General features: G+C 57.8%; 1 protein-coding gene across 1 annotated transcript; it reads right to left on the bottom strand.

Moving 5' to 3' along the window:
- Window positions 1-7: 7 nt before the first annotated feature.
- Window positions 8-18614, bottom strand: LOC129555209 (uncharacterized). The gene is made up of 6 exons (XM_055424340.2): window positions 18321-18614; window positions 18150-18276; window positions 16414-16493; window positions 4841-4951; window positions 3730-3866; window positions 8-117 (listed from the first exon to the last, which is right to left on the bottom strand). The coding sequence occupies exons 1-6, from the start codon at window positions 18612-18614 to the stop codon at window positions 72-74; spliced, it is 795 nt and encodes a 264-aa protein (XP_055280315.1). The 3' UTR covers window positions 8-71.
- Between the last annotated feature and the right edge of the window lie 670 nt (window positions 18615-19284).

The following is a 19284-nucleotide window of genomic DNA, read 5'->3' as shown; positions in this document are numbered from 1 at the left end:
GCCAGCTAGGCAGGTACGCTTGATCTCTGGTGGACCAAACGCTCCAGAGGAGCTGTGTGCACAGCGTTCATTCATTCATCCGACGTTCGGCTACGTGGCTCTCGGGGGTGTGGGTGCCTGGAGATGGAAGAATCAGAAGAACGGGACGTTTCCTCTTAAGTTTCAGCTCATAGGCAGATCATCACAGCCCCATGTGGATCGACACAGTGGTGGTATGGGCTGCGTGTCTGTATGTGTGTGTGTTTGTGACAGAGGGGCAGATTTACGGGGATTTCAGAGAACCCCTTATCTGACTTAAGGGCCACAGAGCAAACCTGTGACCTGCGTCCATTCTGCCCTTTCGATCTGGGAGAAAAAAAGCAGGGGGTGCTCATATGGGAAGCCCTCTACCCAAACGCGTGCCTGGCCCAGTGATGGGGCCGGCTGGTGACCCTGGCCTCCACGATGCCCCCAGAATGCATGGACCCTGGTGCTGCTTGTCTGAGTAGCTCTGGGCAGAGCTTGTCCGGAAGAGGGAGGAGGTGGGCCTCTGCTGCTTTGTCCCCCCTCCCCACACCACACAGTGAGTGAGCCCTGGGCAGGCAGGAGCCTACGTCCCCAGGGCTGGGGCCCCTCCAGGTACAGGGAAGAGCAGAGTAGGAGGGCCCAAGTGTAAGTCGCTCAGTCATGTCCGGCTCTTTGCAACCCTGCGGATGACTGTAGCCCGCCAGGTTCCTCCGTCCATGGGATTCTCCAGGCCAGGATATTGGAGTGGGTAGCCATTCCCTTCTCCAGGGTCTTTTCCCAATCCAGGGATTGAGTCCAGGTCTCCCGAATGGCAGGCGGATTCTTTACCGTCTGAACCACCGGGAGGGCCCAGGTCACGGTCAGACGCATCCTGACGTCATCTGGAGCTAGGCGGGCTGAACAGGGTCCAGGGAGGGTGGCTGCTGGCCGAGGCCACACGCACAGCTGCCTGGCAGACAGCCCCGCTTGTCCGGGGACAAGAGTGAGCTCAGGGAAGCTTGCACACGGCCGGCCCTCCCCGGGCATCTCCAGCTGGCCACCGCGGGCGCCCCTTCGGGAGCCGGCTTCTTCCCAGCGGGGTCTCCTCCCTCTCACCAGGCTTCTGTGTTGCAGCTCCCAGCCGAGGGCCCCCCCGGGTGGCCAGGGAGCTGCAGAGAAAGGCCATCTCCCTAATTCGAATAATCAGGCCCTTGTGTGAGAGAGGGCAAGGGTGAGGCAGTGAATGGGCCTTTGATGGGGCTGCAGCTCCTGCTGCATTTTAATAGGAAGTGGGGCAGAATGAGCCAGGCCCTCCGAGGCTGTTGTGGGGAGCTTTTGTGCAGCCACTGTTCTGCCCGCCCAGCCTGTTTTTCTGGGGCTGCTCTTGTTTTTTTTTTGAGAGCTGTGGGGCAGAGTGCCAACACTGTGGCCTCACCCCCTCTCTCCCCTGTCCCCCCAGAAAGGGTCTCCAGGAAGGAGCACTGCCCCCCAAGGACGTGCCGCGGGGCTTCCCCGGTGGTCCAGTGGCTGAGACTCTGAGCTTCCAGTGCAGGGGACCTGGGTTCGATCCCTGGTCAGGGAGCTAGAACCCACACACCGCAACTTGGAGTCCCAAGCCCCAGCTAAAGATTGCGCGAACCGCGACTGAGACCCCGCACAGTCAAATGAGTATTTTTTAGAAAGAACGTGATGAGGAGGCAGGTGGGAGCCGGGGAACTGAGCCCTGCCTGCTCGGCCACCCCGCTGTACAGTGTGGAGTGTGAGGCAGAGAGGAAAGCCAGCGCCCAAGGAGAAGGAGCGGGGAGAAGTGGCCTCTGGGCGAGGGTGGCAGGTCACCCAGGTGCTCTGGCCACCGAGCATGCCCCCTCCTCGGCAGGGGCCCCCAGGAACGTTCCTGAAGTTGCCCAGGCCTCATTTCCTCCTGTGTATGATGGGCAGAAGAGCGGCAATTTCCGCGAAGGCTTGTTGATGGGGCGAGACGGATCGGTGGGCCCCTGGGAGGTGTGTGGTCAGTGTTCATCGGTTTGTTGTTGTCGTTCAGTCGCTTAGTCGTGTCCGACTCTTTGCGACCCCACGGACTGCGGCGCGCCAGGCCTCCCTGCCCCTCACTATCTCCTGGAGTTCGCTCAAGTTCATGTCCGTTGAGTCGGTGATGCTATCTGACCGTCCCATCCTCTGCCACCCTCTTCTCCTTTTTCCTTCAACCTTTCCCACTGGTCCATTGCTTTCCTGCACGTTTATTCCCTTTCTAGGAGGGTCACGGGGTGACCTGAAAGGTGGGAGCCCCCCTCTACCCATTGTCCCGCCGCAACCCCCAGGCCAGAGATGCGGAGGGCCTGGCTCAGAGGGCGGCGTCCTTGCAGCCACCTCTTCCAGGGCCCAGACCTTCTGCCACTCAGCCCCGTGGGCCCTTGGTGGTCCCCCGGCTTGGCCACAGCAGAGCCTGGAGCCTGCGTCCCCTCTCAGCCCTGTGCTCGTCCTGACCTCCCATCTTATCACAACAAGACCGGGACCCAAAAGCTCAGAGATGGACTCAGCACCTCTGTAACTCTTTAGGGAGCGATTCTGGGGCAAGCTTCAAAGATGGACACCCCCCCGGAGTGGGGGCGGGCTTGAGAGACTGGCAGACAACGTTGTGGTGCAGATAACTCCGGAAAGTGGATGCAGAAGCTGGATGAGAGATTTCAAGCTCAGCAAAGAAGAGTGGTGATTTTTGTTGAGTCTTCTCCTGCACACCCAGAGGTAAAAAACCTGAAGTCCATTGAATTAGCGTTCTTTCCATCATGTTTATCTTCCAAATTTATAACTATGAAACAAGGTGTTATTCAGTTCAGTTCAGTTCAGTCGCTCAGTCGTGTCCGACTCTCCGCGACCCCATGAATCACAGCACGCCAGGCCTCCCTGTCCATCACCAACTCCCGGAGTTCACTCAAACTCATGTCCACAGAGTCGGTGATGCCATCCAGCCATCTCACTCTCCGTTGTCCCCTTCTCCTCCCGCCCCCAACCTTTCCCAGCATCAGAGTCTTTTCCAGTGAGTCAACTCGTCGCATGAGGTGGCCAAAGTATTGCAGTTTCAGCTTTAGCATCAGTCCCTCCAATGAACATCCAGGATTGATCTCCTTTAGAATTAGAAGCCTTAAAATCAAATATCGACATTGTCTTCTTAAGAAATTTCTGAGCTCTGTTGAAGGCAGCAAAGAATTTACCTTTTTCCTTCTAGATGCAGTTGATACATTGCATCTCTCTTGGAGGGCTGTCACCCCAGAGACCATTGATAAAAGTTACGAAGAGGCAGGATTCAAATCTCAAAGGGGACAAAGTTACTTTATCTTTTGCTGTGGGCCATGCGGGATCTTCCTCAACCAGGGGTTGAACCCGCGCCCCCTGCAGCAAAAGTGCAGAATCTGAACCACTGGACTGTCAGGTGTCTGAGGTGCTCAGTGACCAGGTCACTTTGGAGTAGCCAAGTGGGCAGGGCTCGACTCTAAAGCCCCAGGGTCATGCGTTTGAATTCCTGTTCCCCCACTTGCTGTGTGACCTCGGGACTGTGACTGTCTAGTTGCCTAAGCTCTCTGAACCTGAGTTTTTATAAAATGAGGCCGACCACACGCACATGGGAGAGCAGCGGTGATGAGCACCCCCAGGAGACTGCCCCCTGACCTGACCCCCAGGAGGCAAACCAGCCCGGTCCTGTGGACCTCATGGCCCAAGCCCACAGGACAGCGAGGACCGAGGGCTCACCTCCAGGTAGGATACGGACACCTCATCTTCCATGTCGTCGCTGGTCTCCTCGATGGCACGGAAGTGGTCGTTGAGGGTCCGAACGTGGATGCCGGGCTCGTGGTCTGTGCCCAGCATGGTGGAGGTTTTCCCGCAGCCTGGGGCAGAGCAGGGGGAGGGGGTGAGCAGCACGGAGACTGGGAGTGCAGGGACCCCTGGCAACCCTGGGTCTGTCCTCAAGGCTGGAGCCTCCCAGGAGGCCAGGAGGTGGGGGGAGGGGAGAAGATGGCATCCTTGGCTGGGGGTGGGGCTTTGGGTCCAAAGGGCTCTGGGAGAGGGCAGTTTCAATTGGCCACATCCTTGGTTCCTGCTCTGGCCTGGGCCAGATGAGCTCGGAGGCGGAGGGTGAGGAGCTTGATTCTCGGGGGCACTCGCGCTCACCTGTGGGGCCGTAGGCAAAGACAGTGGCATTGTAGCCTGAGATGACGCCTTCAATGAGGCTCCGAGCACCCGGGGCACGGCCAGAGCAGAGCCCACAGGCCCAGGGGACCACCCTGACCCCCAACAGAGGCAGTTTCCTCCCTGGAGCCCTTGGGACCTGAGAAGAGGGGGTAGGAAGGAGGGATGGGTGTCTCCGCTTTCCCCCCACGGGTTGGGGGGTGGGGAATGCCAGCCTGCAAGAGTGCTCAGGACACCTGAGACCCTCCCCACTGGCAGCTGGCTCCCGGCCCCCAGCCCAGAGGACGCCTCACGCCTGCTCCTTGGAGCGTCTGCAGATGGATGAGACTGGGTCACTGGGAGGGTGTCAGCTTCCCCGAGGTGCCCCTCCCAGCACCAGGTGGGCTTCAAGCACCTTCCTGCAGCTCCCCTAGGGGCCACCTGTGGGGAGGGCTGTGTGGGTCCCCTTGGAGGGTGGCATCTGTGTGCTGACCGCGGTGTGTCCACGCAGAAGGCTCTGTATGCGCCACGCAGGCTCACACACGCGTATGCATGTGGGGACATGGCAGGGAGAGAGTGAGTGATGGAGGGACGCCTGGGGCTCGGGACCGCGGTCCCCTAAGGGCTCCCTCCCAAGTCGGTCAGAGGGCAGAGAGGGGATCCTGTGTGTCCCCAGGCCCAGGCGCCCCCTCACCTGGGTGGCAGTGAAGTCAAAGGCCACGTTGAACATATAGGACTTCTCCTGGGAGCGGTGCGCCCGCAGGATGTCATCGGGATCCTCCATTGGGTCCATGAGAACCACCATCTGCAAAGGTCCCAAGGGGAGGCGGCCAGTCACCCGGGAGCCCCAGGCTGCCCCGATGCCCACACTGACCACTGGCCTCACCCCCCACTCAGGATGCGGGGAGGAGCGGGAGGGGCCAGAGGAGACTCGGCGTCTGGGAGCGCCAGGGCCAAGGCCAAGTAAGTCCCACCATAGGACAAGACGCTGAGCGGATGGGCTGCCCTGGGAGCACCCCCAGGTCTCAGAGCTCCTTTCCGGGGTCAGCAGGGTAGTCAGGGCCAGTGTCGGACCAAAGAGAGCTTGAGAGGAGACAAGGCGGGAGGGTGGCCACTGGGGGGCAGACAGAGGAGGCTGATTTGGGAGCCCGGTCCAATACCGTGGACTCAGGAGATGTATAGGGGTCCCTTTTGCACCCCCATCCGGCACCAGGATGCAGAGCCCCTGGTGCTGGGAGGACCTAAGCTTTGAGGCTCCCACCAGGCCCCTCCCAGTAGGTACACACCAGTGCTCACTGCATCTAAACTGGTCTAAGACCCCGACCACCACCCCCGCTTCCCCAGGTCCCAGCAGGGCCCTTCTCTGAGATCTTCAGTGGAGGGAAGAAGGAAGAGGTTAGACAGCTTCCCAGGAGGCCCGAACCCAGGACCCTCACGCTGAGGTTTTAACCAGTCAGGTGGGATTCCAGGGGAGCCACGAGAGGGGACGCCCCAGACAGGCTGGACTGGGGCTCTATGCAGGGAAAGGAGGCCATTGCCCCGGGCCCCCCTCACAGGCTGCTAAACGCTGGGTGGCCACAGCGAGCTGAGTGTAGGGCGCTGGGGCCTGCAGTGTACCTGGCGTGCACACCTGTCTCCAGCCACCTCCTCCGGGCTTCAGCCCAGGGCTGTGTAAGTCTCTCCCAGGATCCAGTTCCTGACTCGGGCCCTAATACCAGCAGCAGGAGCCCTGATCAAGTGTCAGACCCAAACGAAGAAATATCCGCCCACAAGTCCCCAGGCGTGGGTCCCAGAAGAGGGATGCAAGGGAACCTGACCAGCTGCACGGCTCTCACCCTTGGTGTCAGAGCTCCTGGGCACACCGGCAGCACCAGCGGCCCAAGGGGCACCCTCTGGGGGCTTTCAGTGCAGGGGAGGGTGAGCAGCCTGCACGGATGCCCGTCACCCACTCACTGATCACCTTCAGATGACCTCTGGGCACTGCCAAGTTCATGGGCACCGTGGGCAGCTGATTACTTTGACATCCAGCCTCCTGAATCAGGACATTATCAACACGGCTGCCACGAACCCCTCTTAAAAGAGGGCTTTGTCTGGATCTCCATCTGTCTGGACCCCAGCCCGCACCCTACTCTTCAGAGCATTACCGCCTTCCCTGTCCACTCAGGCACACAGTGGAGCCCTTGTGCCCCTCGGCCAGGTGAACTGGAGCTGAGCTGTGGAGGGCTGGGGTGAGGGTGGGGTGCTCACGGCAACACGGAGGCAGCACAGGGAGGTCAGGCCGAGTGGCCACAACTGCTGGGCACCTTGCATGTAACCCAGGCATTAAGTGATACCCTCCGGGTCAGAGACAGATGTGATTTCCTGCCTGACATTCAGAGTACAGTGTGGAACAGACCATTTTAATAACAAGCGCTGGGCTCCGGGAGGCAGGCAGAGTGTAGAGAAGGGGCACACGATCCAGCTTTTCCACTACAGGAAGGCTTCCTGGAAGAGGAGTTACCAGCACTTATTTATTTTTTTAAATAAGATATTTAATATGGTTCCCTGTGCTATACAGTAAATCCTTGTTGCTTGGTGGTTTAGTTGCTAAGTTGTGTCCGACTCTTTGTGACCCCATGGACTGGAGCCCACCAGACTCCTCTGTCCATGGGATTCTCCGGGCAAGAATACAGGAGTGGGTTGCCATTTCCTTCTCCAGGGGATCTTCCTGACCCAGGGATCGAACCAGGGTCTCCAGCATTGCAGGCAGATTCTTTACCGACTGAGCCATCAGGAAGTCCTTATCGTTTATCTGCTTTATATTTTAAAAATTTCTGGCATGCCATGAAGCAAACAGGATCTCAGTTCCCCTACCAGGAATTGAACCTGTGTCCCCTGCACTGGAAATGCAGAGTCTTAACCACTGGACCACCAGGGAAGTCCCAGCACCAAGTCCTCAAGGATGAGCAAGAATTGGCTGAGGAACGTGAGGTGGGAAAGCAAACACCAGGACCACACGAGCGAGACCGTGATGTGAGAGGCAGGCCGTGGGCAGGTGGCCTCAGCTCAGAATCACCAGCAGTTCTCGTGAGAAGGGCAGGGTTGGAACGAGAGCTCAGGAACTTTCCCTCCTGTTCTCACTGCCAGGAATCCCGCGAGCACAGACCCAAGATGGCCACAGAAGGAGACGTAGGGGCCCCTCTGTGAGCACGTATTGCCCCCCACCAAGAAGCTCCTGTCCACGCTAAAAGTCACCCAGACTGACACCGACATTGGCCCAGGGAATGTTTTCTTTTTTTCTGGCTACATCTCACGGCATCTGGAACTTTCCTGACCAGGGATTGAACCCACGTCCCTCTGTAGCGGAAACACAACAGTCCTAATCACTAGACGACCAGGGAAGTCCCCAAGGAAAGCTTTCTAAATAAAGCTGCACTGGGGCCATGTGCAGTGATAAATGCTTTGCACACTTTCTCATTTTCTCCGACAACTTAGAGCAGGCCCTCATTATTGCAAGATTGTAATGAGGAGTCAGATTGGTACCCCAGGCTGCACTGCCAAGTACAGAGCTCGGTGGATACAAAGCTACTGGGTTCCAGAACCCAGGCTTCTAATCAAGCCTCCTGCCCCCGCCTCTGGACCAACAGCGGCTTGGCTGGGGGGATGCTCATGTTTGGGTGAGCTGTGCCCCACCCCCCAACCCAGATTTAAATGTTGAAGTCCAACTCCCCAGCCCCTCCGAGTATGACCTTATTTGGAAATAGAGTTGGTGCAGATGTAATCAGTTAAGTTAGGATGTGGTCCTTTCATAAGGTGGTGGCATCCTTATAAAAGGGGGCTATTAGGACACAGACACATGTGGAGGGAAAGAGATCCAACCAGTCCGTCCGAAAGGAAATCAGTCCTGAACATTCATTGGCAGGACTGATGCTGAAGCTGAAACTCCAATAGTTTGCCCACCTGACTTCTTAGAAAAGACGCTGATGCTGGGAAAGATTGAGGGCAGGAGAAGGGGATGACAGATGAGATGGTTGGATGGCATCACTGACTCAATGGACATGATTTGAGGGAACTCCGGGAGATGGTGAAGAACAGGGAGGCCTGGTATGCTGTAGTCCATGGGGTCTCAAAGAGTCGGACATGACTGAGTGACTGAACAACTGTGGTATTTTGGTCCAGCAGCCTTGGAAATTGATGCATCACCCTCCATCCCTCCTGCCCCGAGGCAGGGCCCTCCCTCAGCCTGGATGTGGTGGGCTCAGCCTGGGAGTTTCCTTTCACAAAATCCCAGAGTCTTAAGTGTCCATGTTCAGCCTGTTATCATGCTGGACACCTGCCTCTGGGAGGTTTCAAGGGTGACGTTGACCACACAAGATGCACAGGCCCCCCACACACACACACTGGCAGGGGGTGGGGTGGGAGGCGTGGCTGGTGCTGGGCCAGGTTGCAGCACACGGCAGGACCCTGTCTCCACTGATCCAGGCCCCCTGACTCTGCAGAGGCCCCGGCTTGCCCTCTCCCTGCCCTCACCGCCCCACATCCAGACCTGTTCTTGACTCAAGACCAGTTGTGACCTTTGCACAGTCCCGGCCCCACAATTTGGGCCGGGAAACCCAAGATCCACTGGGGAGCGGTTGGCGGGGGGCGCTCAGACTCGGGGGAGGTGGGTGTCATCCGTAGATGGGCCACAGAAGGGACCAGGCTCCTCATCCCCACCATCTCCTCAGTGAGAAATACCAGGAACAAAGAATGTGGGGACTTCTTCCTGCTGAGCAGCGCTAGGCTGCCGGGCTTTGATCAGCTGAGCAGCGCTAACCGTGTCTTTCTGGCCTCTGGATGGCTCAGGGTTTCCCAGTCTTGGCACTACTGATGCTCTGGGCTGGACTGTTGTGAGCGGGAACTGTCCCGGGCGTTGCAGCAGGGTTGGCAGCAGCCCTCCGGCACCGGAGGCCACGGCACTGCCTCCTCCCACAGTGACACTGCTGCACACCCCCCGCTTGAAAACCTCTGTTCCCCCTCAAACTGCCAAACTGGCAGCGAAGTGCTCTGAGCGGGGGGGGGGGGGGCGATGTGCAAATTGGGTACAGGCTCCAGACTGCTGGCTGACCCCAAGAAGACTGCACCACCTCTCTGAGCCTCATGTTCACCCCGGCCAGAAGTCAGGCAGGACCCACAGGGCCACAGCCTTGAGAGAAGAAATCACCCCATCACCCCTCGCCTGCTCGGGAAGCCCCAGCAGAGAACAGCAGTGTGAGGGGGTGCCCAGCTCAGGAGACGTCCTTTCTAGTCCAGGTTGCTGAGCCCACAGCTCCTTCTGTAAGGTCGCAGAAACGGGCGTCTCAAGCTGTAAGGAAATAACCCAGACACCAAGGGAAAGTAACAGGCTTTATTTCGCAGTGCGCTCCCGGGCAGAACCCACTGACCGCAAGAACGGCCACGAGTTCTGCCCCAACAAAGGCAGGGTGCGATTTTTATGCCTTTGGGGCAGGAAGTGGTATCATACAACCTGGACAGGCCCAAGATAATGTAAAGCTCGGGAATGCGGGATTGTGAGTGGTCAGCTAGACCGGGTTGGTCACTCTGGAGGCCAGGAAGCGGGGGACAGATCTCGGCAGAGGGTTATTACGTCAGAAATTCCTCAGCGGTTTGGCGGGACTTTTTCCCTCAGGCGGGGGATGGAGAGGGGAAGAAGGAGCCAAGATAGCCACCGGGAAGGGGAAGCCAAGAAGGCCACCAGGGTCCGACCTTACACCTTCATTCTCGGGCTGTAAGCAAGACACAGCAAAACAAAAGCCGGATTGCAACTGGATGTCGCCTCTGTCAAGCCGTTTCTGGATTTGTTTGCTTCTTCTTTAAGATGGAAAATTTGTGGCTAGTCAGATTTCTAGTTGTATCATCCTGTGGGTACTCAAGAAAGGAGATTTTGATCCCAGGAAGGGTGTTACAGGGCCCTGACAGCCCTGAGGCTAGATGAAAACAGATTAGAATGCTGAGCTCAGAAAGCCACCGAGGTCCAGCCAACTGCTCTGAACAGGTGTGGCTGATATCCTGGCCAGGTGCCCTCTTTCCTACAGGACTCAGGACCCAGGTAAGCAGAGGCATGACCAGGGCTGCCTTTCTCATGGGTCTGCTGATCCCTTCATCACCGTCTTCCTGGGAGCCTCTGAAATGCAGATTCCCAGCACTGCCCAGATGCACTGAATGAGAATCTCTGGCGAACGGGGCCCACAGATCTGCCTTTTGAACCATCGCCCTTGTGGCTCAGTGGTAAAGAATCCATCTGCCAATGCGGGAGGCGCGAGTTTGATCCCTGGGTCTGGAAGATCCCCTGGAGGAGAAAATGGCAACCCACTCCAGTATCCTTGCCTGAAGAATCCCACAGACAGAGGAGTCTGGCAGGCTACAGTCCATGGGGTCCCAGAGTCAGAGATGGCTGAGCACAACAGTGCAACACACATCATGCCGTGTACCCATCCAGGCGCTGAGTGTAAACATTCTTGCCTCCTGGCAGCATTATTCATAACAGTCCACAGGTAGGAAACAACCCAAATGTCCATCAACTGAGGAGAGGTCGATTAAATGCAGAGTAGCATGAAATACTATCCAGCCTCGAAAAGGAATGACACTCTGACCCAGGCGACAACGTGGATGAACCCTGAAACATAATGCTCAGTGAAACAAGTCAGACATGAGGAACCACAGATTGCAGGGTCCCGTTTCCTCGAACTGTCCAGAGCAGGCAAATCTATAGAGATGGAAAGTGGTTGCCTGGGGCCGGGAGGGGGCTGGGGAGATGCGTGGCGGTGTGGCTAAGGGTGGAGGGAAAGGCTCCCAGATTCCTCTCCCAAGTCACCCTCCACCAGGCTCAGCCCTCCAGGACCACAGAGCCGGGAAGCATCCAGGCGGTGGGCGGGCAGGGAAGCCCCGGCCCCGAGGCAGTGAGCGGACTGAAGATGCCCTGGCTCCCCAACAACACTCACAGATTCTGTCACCTTATCCTTTATTTATCTTTCACAATAGCCTCACCCTCACAGGATTGCTCTAATCCTCTCAACAGCTCCAGGGCCTGGCAGAGCGATTAACAACATCCTGCCTTCTGAGGAGAAAATAGAGACCAGGAAGCTCCTTGCCTGACTCCTGAGACAGGACCCCCAGGGGCACAGGGAGGTTGACAGCTGGGCTTTGAGGCTAATTATGGGATTATGCATATGGACAGGTGACTTAAATCCTGCAGATAAACACAGTCTGGGAGGCTGGGGGAAGGGGCAGCGGGCTGTGGGCTCTGGCGGGGTGGGAAGGAAGCGCTTTGTTCTGGGAGCTTCTGTTTCCAGCCTTGGGACTCCTGGGCCCCACCGGCCTCTCAGGCTGCCCTCCTCCATTTTACAGTCATCAGGGGCACTCCCTGAAGGGTCTGGCATCAGAGTCTAGTCCCTACCCCCGATGCTAGGAGACTGAGCTCCTACTGAACTCTTCCCCAAACATATATATGTGGCAGTGATCAACTGGGGACCACCAGACAGAAAGCCCTGAAGCCAGAAGCGGGTGAACAGGAGGTGGGCCAGGGTCTCACTTATCTCTGGGGCTTGAAACCATCCTGACTGTCAGCCCTTGACACAAATGAACATCTCTTAAACCCAATGCACCAGGCACTTGGTAAGCACTGGGCATCCAGGAACCCATGGAGGCGTCTATGTATGCATACTAAACCGCTTTGGCTGTGTTGGACTCTGCGAACCTATGGACTGTAGCCCGCCAGGCCCCTCCGTCCATGGGATGCTCCAGGCAAGAATACTGGAGTGGGTTGCCAAGCCCTCTTCCAGAGGATCTTCCCGACCCAGGGCTCGAACCCGCATCTCCCAAGTCTCCTGCATTGGCAGGCCAGTTCTTTAACACTAGCGCCACCTGGGAAGCCCTGGAGACATCTCAGAAGGCACTGTGTTGGCAGCACTATGATGATGGTCCTGAATCAACCGTCAACCCAAATCAACCCCCCGTGGTCGCTGGGTGGGGCAGGTAAGACCACAGGCACCCGAGTCTCCTCTTCACAAATCCAAACCTTGCTCCAGCTCCCTCAGAATGCAGGCACCGCTCTCTGGTCCGCAGAGGACACCCTGCCCTGTCCGTGTCCACCTCTGCAAAGCCGGGGGAACACGGACTCCCTCAGCCCCAGGAGAACAAAGCCCTGCTCCAGGCAAGGCTGTCCTGGGACCCCTCACGCCAGCAGGTGACGGACGCCTCGGTCTACCTCTCCCCACTAGGACCACTGACTGGTGGGCTTTGACAGCACGGCCTCCCTGCTGACCACCAAGGGCCGGCTTCAGTAGTGTGACCTCTGGGTTGCTCCCCACCCCCTGGCCCTAGCAGAGGGGCAAGTAACTCCTCCATCACAGAGGGAAGAAAGAGCCCAGAAGCCCAGCCCAGGACAGACTGGGCTGGGAGCCCCTCTGTGGGGCTGGATTGTGAGGAAGGGCCAGTGGAAGTCTCTGGGTCAAAGGCAGGTCTGCTTTTTTCAGAAGTCTCTTTAGCAGAGGCAGGGCATTGTGCAGGCTGCCTGGGCCAGCGGCACCTTTGCTGGAGAGCGGCTCCATGGCCGTGTTATGCTGGGGTTGCTCCCACACTCACCCTGCCAGTCACTGGGCTCCAGACCTCAGGAAGGAGGAGCTGAACAGCTGGCCCATCAGTGAGGCTGGTCAAGACTGCAGCCCTGAGCCCTCTCAGGGTCAATGATGCAGGCCTGGGGGGCCAGGGCCATAGACGAACTCTGGGGGTCACCAGAGAGCAAAAGAGGCCAGGGTGCAGGGCCTGGCCAGAGTGGGAGGTTGCCCTTTTCTTATTTTTTGGCCTCAAGGCATGTGGGGTCTTACCTCCCCAACCAGGAATTGAACTCATGTCCCTTGCATTGGAAGGTAAAGTCTTAACCACCGGACCACCAGAGAAATACCCCATTTTGCTTCTTGGACTCGTGTGTCTTTACCTCCTGCCGGCCAGGGTCTTACTGGTCAGAGGAATGGAGCATTTGAGTGGTGGTTGGTTTTTGAGAGGTGCCCAGCCTGCCATGCACTGTGGCTTCTCCCAAACTGCAGGCCAGGCAAGTGAATCCTTGTTTTATCTTAGTTACCTGACCAGAGATCAAACTCCTACCAGGGGAAGTGCGGAGTCTTAACCACCGGACTGCCAGGGAAGTCACAGGCAAGTGAATCTTTGAACCCAGTGGGGAGAGACGATGCTGAGGGCAGAAGCCTAGCGTTCTCCCCCTGCAGGGCCCGGAGTCCGTGTTGAGAGCCCTGGGTCCACGCTGCTCAGACCACCCTCTGTATGTCTAAACCAACAAAAAAGCAGGCCCATCGGCACTGCCCAGTCCAGGACCTTCTCAGAGGCGCAGCCCAGCCTCCTTCTCCACTGTCAGGGACAGAAAGAAGCCAGTGTTTGCCATGTGTGGGCACACAATGGGCTGTGCCCTGGACCAGAGCATTTCCATCAGCATAGGTTAATATCTCTCAGCCCTCAGTCCGGCTGGGAGCCAGGAGCAGCTCAGAGAGACAGCATCTTTGTCCCTGACAGCCCTGGGGACAAGCAGGACAAACAGGGAGTGGCTCTGCGGGGAAGGAGTGTTCTCCTCTGGAGTTCCCTGGCCCTTCACGGATGGCCCCTCTCATCAGGCAGTCCAGCAACCCTGGGCACTTTCTCTCACTAATCCAGTAAGCCCCCTACACTGAACCTTCACGGTGCAAACATTCAAAGTGGCCGAGGTGCACCTGGTTCCAGCAAGGACCTGGGGCCTGTGCCAGCAGCGTCAGGCGTGTGTGACACTGCAGCCTGCCCTCCGTCTCCTTTTGCTGACGATCCTTCAGCTCCTCCGTCTCCCTCCTCACCCCCTCCAGCCAGTAACTCTTCTTGCTTGTTCACTCCTCACCAGCCCCTGTATGCACTGCTGTCCTTTTCAAGGTACTGTACTGTAAGATGAAAAAGGCTTTCTTTATTTTTTGTGTTTGTTTTTAAATATGTTATTTGGTTAAAAAGCAGCATAAACCTATTACAGTACAGTACTACACAGCCAGTGGTGTTAATTGGGTACCTAGGCTAAGGCTGCCGGACTTACACACAAAGTAGACTTCCAAACGTGCTCTCAGAATGGAACTCCTTAGTAGGCAGGGAATTTATAGTAGACGATGTGTGTGTTTCTTGCTCAGTCGTGTCCAACTTTTTGCAATCCCATGGACTAAGTAGCCCGCCAGGCTCCTCCCTCAGTGGAATGCTCCAGCAAGAATACTGGAGCGGGTAGCCATTCCCTTCTCCAGGGGATCTTCCCAACTCAGGGATCGAACTCAGGTCTCTCCTGCACTGCAGGCAGATTCTTTACCGTCTGAGTCCTCAGGAAAGCCCAGTAGATGATAATTCACAGCTATTAAATGCCTACTGCGTACCAGGATCTGGGGAAGCACTGTGCACACATTAGTTCCCTAAAGACTCTTTAGGGAAGGCATTATGGTTACTGTCCCCAGTTACAGAGGAGGCAATTGAGGCTTCTGGAAGCAACCTGGCCAAGGCCACACAGCTGGTAAAAGGCAGAACCTACCCTGAACCACTGTTGTGTGTGTACATCCTGCTCTCGCTGAACCTTTAGGTGGGTCTTCCCCTAAAGGGGAACCTCCCCTCCCGCTGCTTTCCCTGAGGTCTTTGAGGAAGGCTACCCTTTTCCAAGGGGGAACAGAGGAAGAGAAATCAGGAGGCCAGTGCCACCCAGTTCCGCCATGCCCACAGCTCGTCAGGGCTGAAGGAAGAGCCTGGGGCAGGCACCTGCCTCAGGGAACCCCAGAAGCAGGCTGGAAGCTCATGCTGTGTTGCCTGCCTGTGGTCTTCTCATCACGGCCGTCAGGCTTCCTGAGTCCAGTCTTCCAGGATCAAGGGTGGCAAGTGCTCACTTTGCATCTCTCTCTGCACCACGCTGGCACACCCCGACTCCTCTGACCGCTCCCCCAGCACACGCTGCCGCCTTGAGGAGCCCTGGAGCTCAGGAGAAGCCGGCAGCAGCAGCCAAGGAGCGGAGGCAAGTGGCTGCTTTCAGGGTTCCCATAGGCTAGAGCAGCATGGTGCTTCTACCCAGGCACCAAGACTGCCCTTGCTGCCCCCACCACGGTGCCCACCCCCAGCCCACGCTTGGATCCTCAACTGCCTACCCCAAAAAACATCCTGGCTGGGACTTCCTTGCTGGTCCAGTGGCTAAAAATACACCTTGCAATGCAGGGGACACAGGTTTGATCCCTGGCTGGGGAACTAAGGTCCCACGGGCTTCAGAACAACTGAGCTGCAACAACTGAGCTGCAACTGCTGAGCCCTGGGGCCACAGCTAGAGAGAAGCCAGCACTCTACGATGACGATCCCACAGACCAAAACTAAGACCCGATGCAGCCAAAAAAAAAAAAAAAAACAATTTAAGAGATTGAAATGTCAAAAATAAAACCTTCCTTTAAAAGCAAGCAAGCAAACAAACAAAAAACACCCCGGCCGTGGGGGACAGTGTGGCCCCTGCCCGCACCTCCAGCTTCCTCTTCCTCCTCTCTCCCCTTCTCGCTCCAGCCTGAGCCACGCGGGCCTTCTCTAAGTTACCCATGGGCATCACCACCCCTCTCACCCCAGGGCCTTTGCACACGCAAGTCCCTCTGGTTGAGATTCCCCCTTCAGCACACTCCTAAAGAGCTCCTCTTCATCCCACATGTTTCAAGCATCCTTTCTCAGGGAAGTCCTCCCTGACTCTGGGACAAGGTCAAGTTCCCTCTTACTCCCACAGCAGCATGCATTTCTTTGCAGCCCTTGCTGGCTACACACCCAAACCTTTCATTACAAGAAAGCCATGGAAGGAAGGCAGGGTCTTCTCTGCTCACCGTGGTTTCCTGGCTCCTAGCACTACCCCCAGTGTGTTGTGGGTACTTGATAAATATTTATCAACCCTAGGAACACATGCTCTATGGGGAGCAGATCCATTAAGGCGGGGAAGTTAAGTCACGAGTACATGGAAGGTGTGTGAATTTTTTCAGGGCTGGATGAAAGGGCTCAGCTCACTTCTGCCTGGACCAGGGACGCTTTTAGCTCTCTTTGGATCAATCTAGGGAGGCTTCCTGGAAGGAGGACGGTGGTTTCCTTGATGATGCAATCAATAGTACAACCAAGAGTTCAGAGGGTAGAGGAGGGGTCATTCCTGCCTCCAGCAGGTGAGTAGGTACATGCCCCCACGAGGTGAGAGCAGACCCCTGCCCTGCTCTGCAGCTCCCGGCCACAGCCCCCAAGTACCTGCTCGTTCACTTTTGGGCGATGAGGGTGGCTCCTTCTTCCAGCTCCGCCACGCTGATGGGCCGGACCCGGAGAGCCACCTGGGAGGGAAGGTCAGACCCCCAGGATTAGATGCAGAGGCTGTGCCAGGCCCCCGAGAGAAGGATGAGAGAACCCCAGGATCCTTCCCTCAGACAAGCCCCGGGGGTTCCACTCTGATCAACCAGCCAAGCCCGGCTCATCTTAAGGGAAACTCGATGGTTCAAGGCAACCATCCAGGGCGAGGGCACTGGGTCCACAGCGTGCGGGTTGTGTCTGTGTCTATGAATTTCCCAGGAGCCTGTGCCCCAGAGGAGGGCTCCAGAGGACATAGCTGTCTGCTCCTCCCGGCTGCATCAGTCACACGCCTGAATTAAGCACCTGCAACTCCCCTGGGCTTTGAACGTGGAGCCTTTGGCACCGGGGCAGCCTGTCTGTGCGTCTGTGAGTGAAGCGCTGCACATGGCAGCCGGGTGGTGGGACGGAGGCCCAGGGAACCTCCCCTCCTCGTGCTGACTGCATCCGTACCCCAGGACAGCCCCATCAGGGGCTCCCTCCTCTCTTGGTCCTCCAGCAAGAGAGAGATGGTAGGTCCCCATCCTGGACGTGGGTCTCCCCAAAAGAAGGGGAAGCGATTTCTTCTTCTGATCAAGGGGAAACACCTGCTGGGCGGATGGGTATAACTAGCCATCCTCAGGCCCGGTAAGAAGTCTTCACTCTCAGAGGCACCTCACTGTCAGAGTGACCCCCTGCCTCCTCAGTCAAATTCCACGGATGGGAGGGTTGGTCCCTCTGTCCACACATGCCAAGGCAAGCCATGTGCAAAGAGACAATTCTAAACTGCCAGACAGGATGTTCCAGAGCCCTGGGCATGCTGGGGGGGGCCTGAGGCAGAGGTACGTCTTCGGAGCAGAGAGCTTGCCCTACCTAGAGAGGCAGGAGTCTCTGGGGTTGCCTTATCCTCCGGTTACATCATCACCCACACGCTGGTGGTGGAGGAGCTTCCCCAGATCTCAGAAGTTAGGGGCTGGGAGGGTGCATCGGCCTTGGGATCACTGAGTCTCCCCCACCCCCATCAATCTGACCTGGCCCTGTTGATAATCAGAAATCTGTCTTTGTCTCTAGCTGCTTCTTGGACCCCCATTTACACCTCCTCCTCTGCCCCAGGCCCCAGGGCCCTTGCGGGCCATCTCTGTGGCTTCCAGCACTTCTCTGAAATATTTAGAGTCCTGACACGGACAGCAACTCAATAACCAGCCACCCTCAATCCTGTGCCCGCTCCTCTGGCACGTGGGGACTCTTGCCCACCTATGGTCCCCCAAACACTCTAACCTCCTGACCCCACCAGTCCCGGGTACCCTCATTCACCAGGGAACCTCCACTTTCCTTTTCCAGAAGATGGGTCAGGCGCCCCCTGCCCCTGTCTCTTCGGGATCAGAAAGCAATCTGGCCGCGGAGGGTGTCCCCTGGTGGGAAGGTGTAAAGGGGGTTGGGACTGAAGCCTGGCCAATTTCTCAGGTCTTAGCAGGGTGGCCAGGATGCCTTCCTTCTTGATATCCACGACTTGGGAAAGTTGCTCTGGACCGTCGCCGAGCCTGGTCTTAAGTGTCCTCTTAGTGGAAACACCCAAAACCGTCTGGGGGCCGCCGGCTGGTTCTGGGTTCTGGGGGCCGGAGATGGGGTCGAGGAGGAGGAGGAGGCAGTTGACCGGGTCTCACCAAGAGTTGCTGGTCCTTGGAGTCCCCGCTGTCCTTCATGCCTGCGGCGGGCGGAAGGGCTCAGGCCGAGATGGCGGGCATGGCCGAGCCGCACGCCCACCGCCGCCGAGGCCCGCGCGGCCGCTGCCTGACAACCCGAAACCAACAAGGCGCGCGGCCGAGGGCGCGGACCGGGGCGGGCGGGGCCTGCGGCGGCCCCGACGGCGACCCGCCCCCCTTGCGCTGCCAGCGGGAGGTGGCTGTCTCCGCCCGGGAGGCCGCCGAGCCTGCGCCGCTTTCCCGGCGAGCGTCGGCCTGGGCCACCCCCGGGCCGTCGGCGCGGCACTGCATCCGCCCGGTGGGCGCCCGCGCTCCCTGCCTTCCGCCCGCTCGGGCCACGCGCATCCGCTGCCCCGTCCGCCTGCCCGTCCGTCTGTCCGACTCTGAGCGTCCCCCGGGCAGGGGCGGGCAGCCTGATGTTTCCATGGGCGCTGCGGGCACCGTGGCTGAGGCTCGTGTCGCTGGCGCGGTGTCTTCACCAAGTGTCCAGTGACAGAGCAGGTGAGGAGGATGCCCGGGCTGCCCGCTGGCGCACGTGCAGGGGAACGCCTGTATCACTTGGGTTGTCACAGAAGAGCCCCTTTAACAAGACCTGATGGGTAAACCCAGCGTCTAGGCCAAGATGGGTGGGTCTGTGTGCCTTCTGGCTCCCTGCCTGCTGTAAGACCCAGTGTTGCTGTTGAGTCGCTAAGTCGTTTCGAACTCTCTTGCAACCCCATGGACTGTAACCCGCCAGGCTCCTCTGTCCCTGAAATTTTTCAGGCAAAATACTGGAGTGGGTAGCCATTCCCTTTTCCAGGAGATCTTTCCGACCCAGGGATCGAACCTGTGTCTACTGGCATCTCCTGCATTGCAGGCGGATTCTTTACCGCTGAGCCACCAGGACAGCCCAAGAGCCATACTGTGCAAGAACGAGCAGGTCAAACACTGTCGTCCCCATCCTCGGTGGGAACAACAGTGATTACAGCTGCAGGGAGCACAGTGGAAAGATTCCTGGCCTCAGGAGGCCCCGGGAAAACAGGATTCTGGTCCCACCTTGAATCCAACACGCTGAACCTCCTGGAGCTAGGTTTCCTGTCCCACCTGGGCCTTAGTT

This window comes from Moschus berezovskii, chromosome 12, assembly GCF_049115385.1.
Source record: "Moschus berezovskii isolate FMDL1 chromosome 12, NW_MosBer_1.0, whole genome shotgun sequence".
Lineage (NCBI taxonomy): Eukaryota > Metazoa > Chordata > Mammalia > Artiodactyla > Moschidae > Moschus > Moschus berezovskii.
This window is presented reverse-complemented; position numbering and strand designations above follow the sequence as displayed.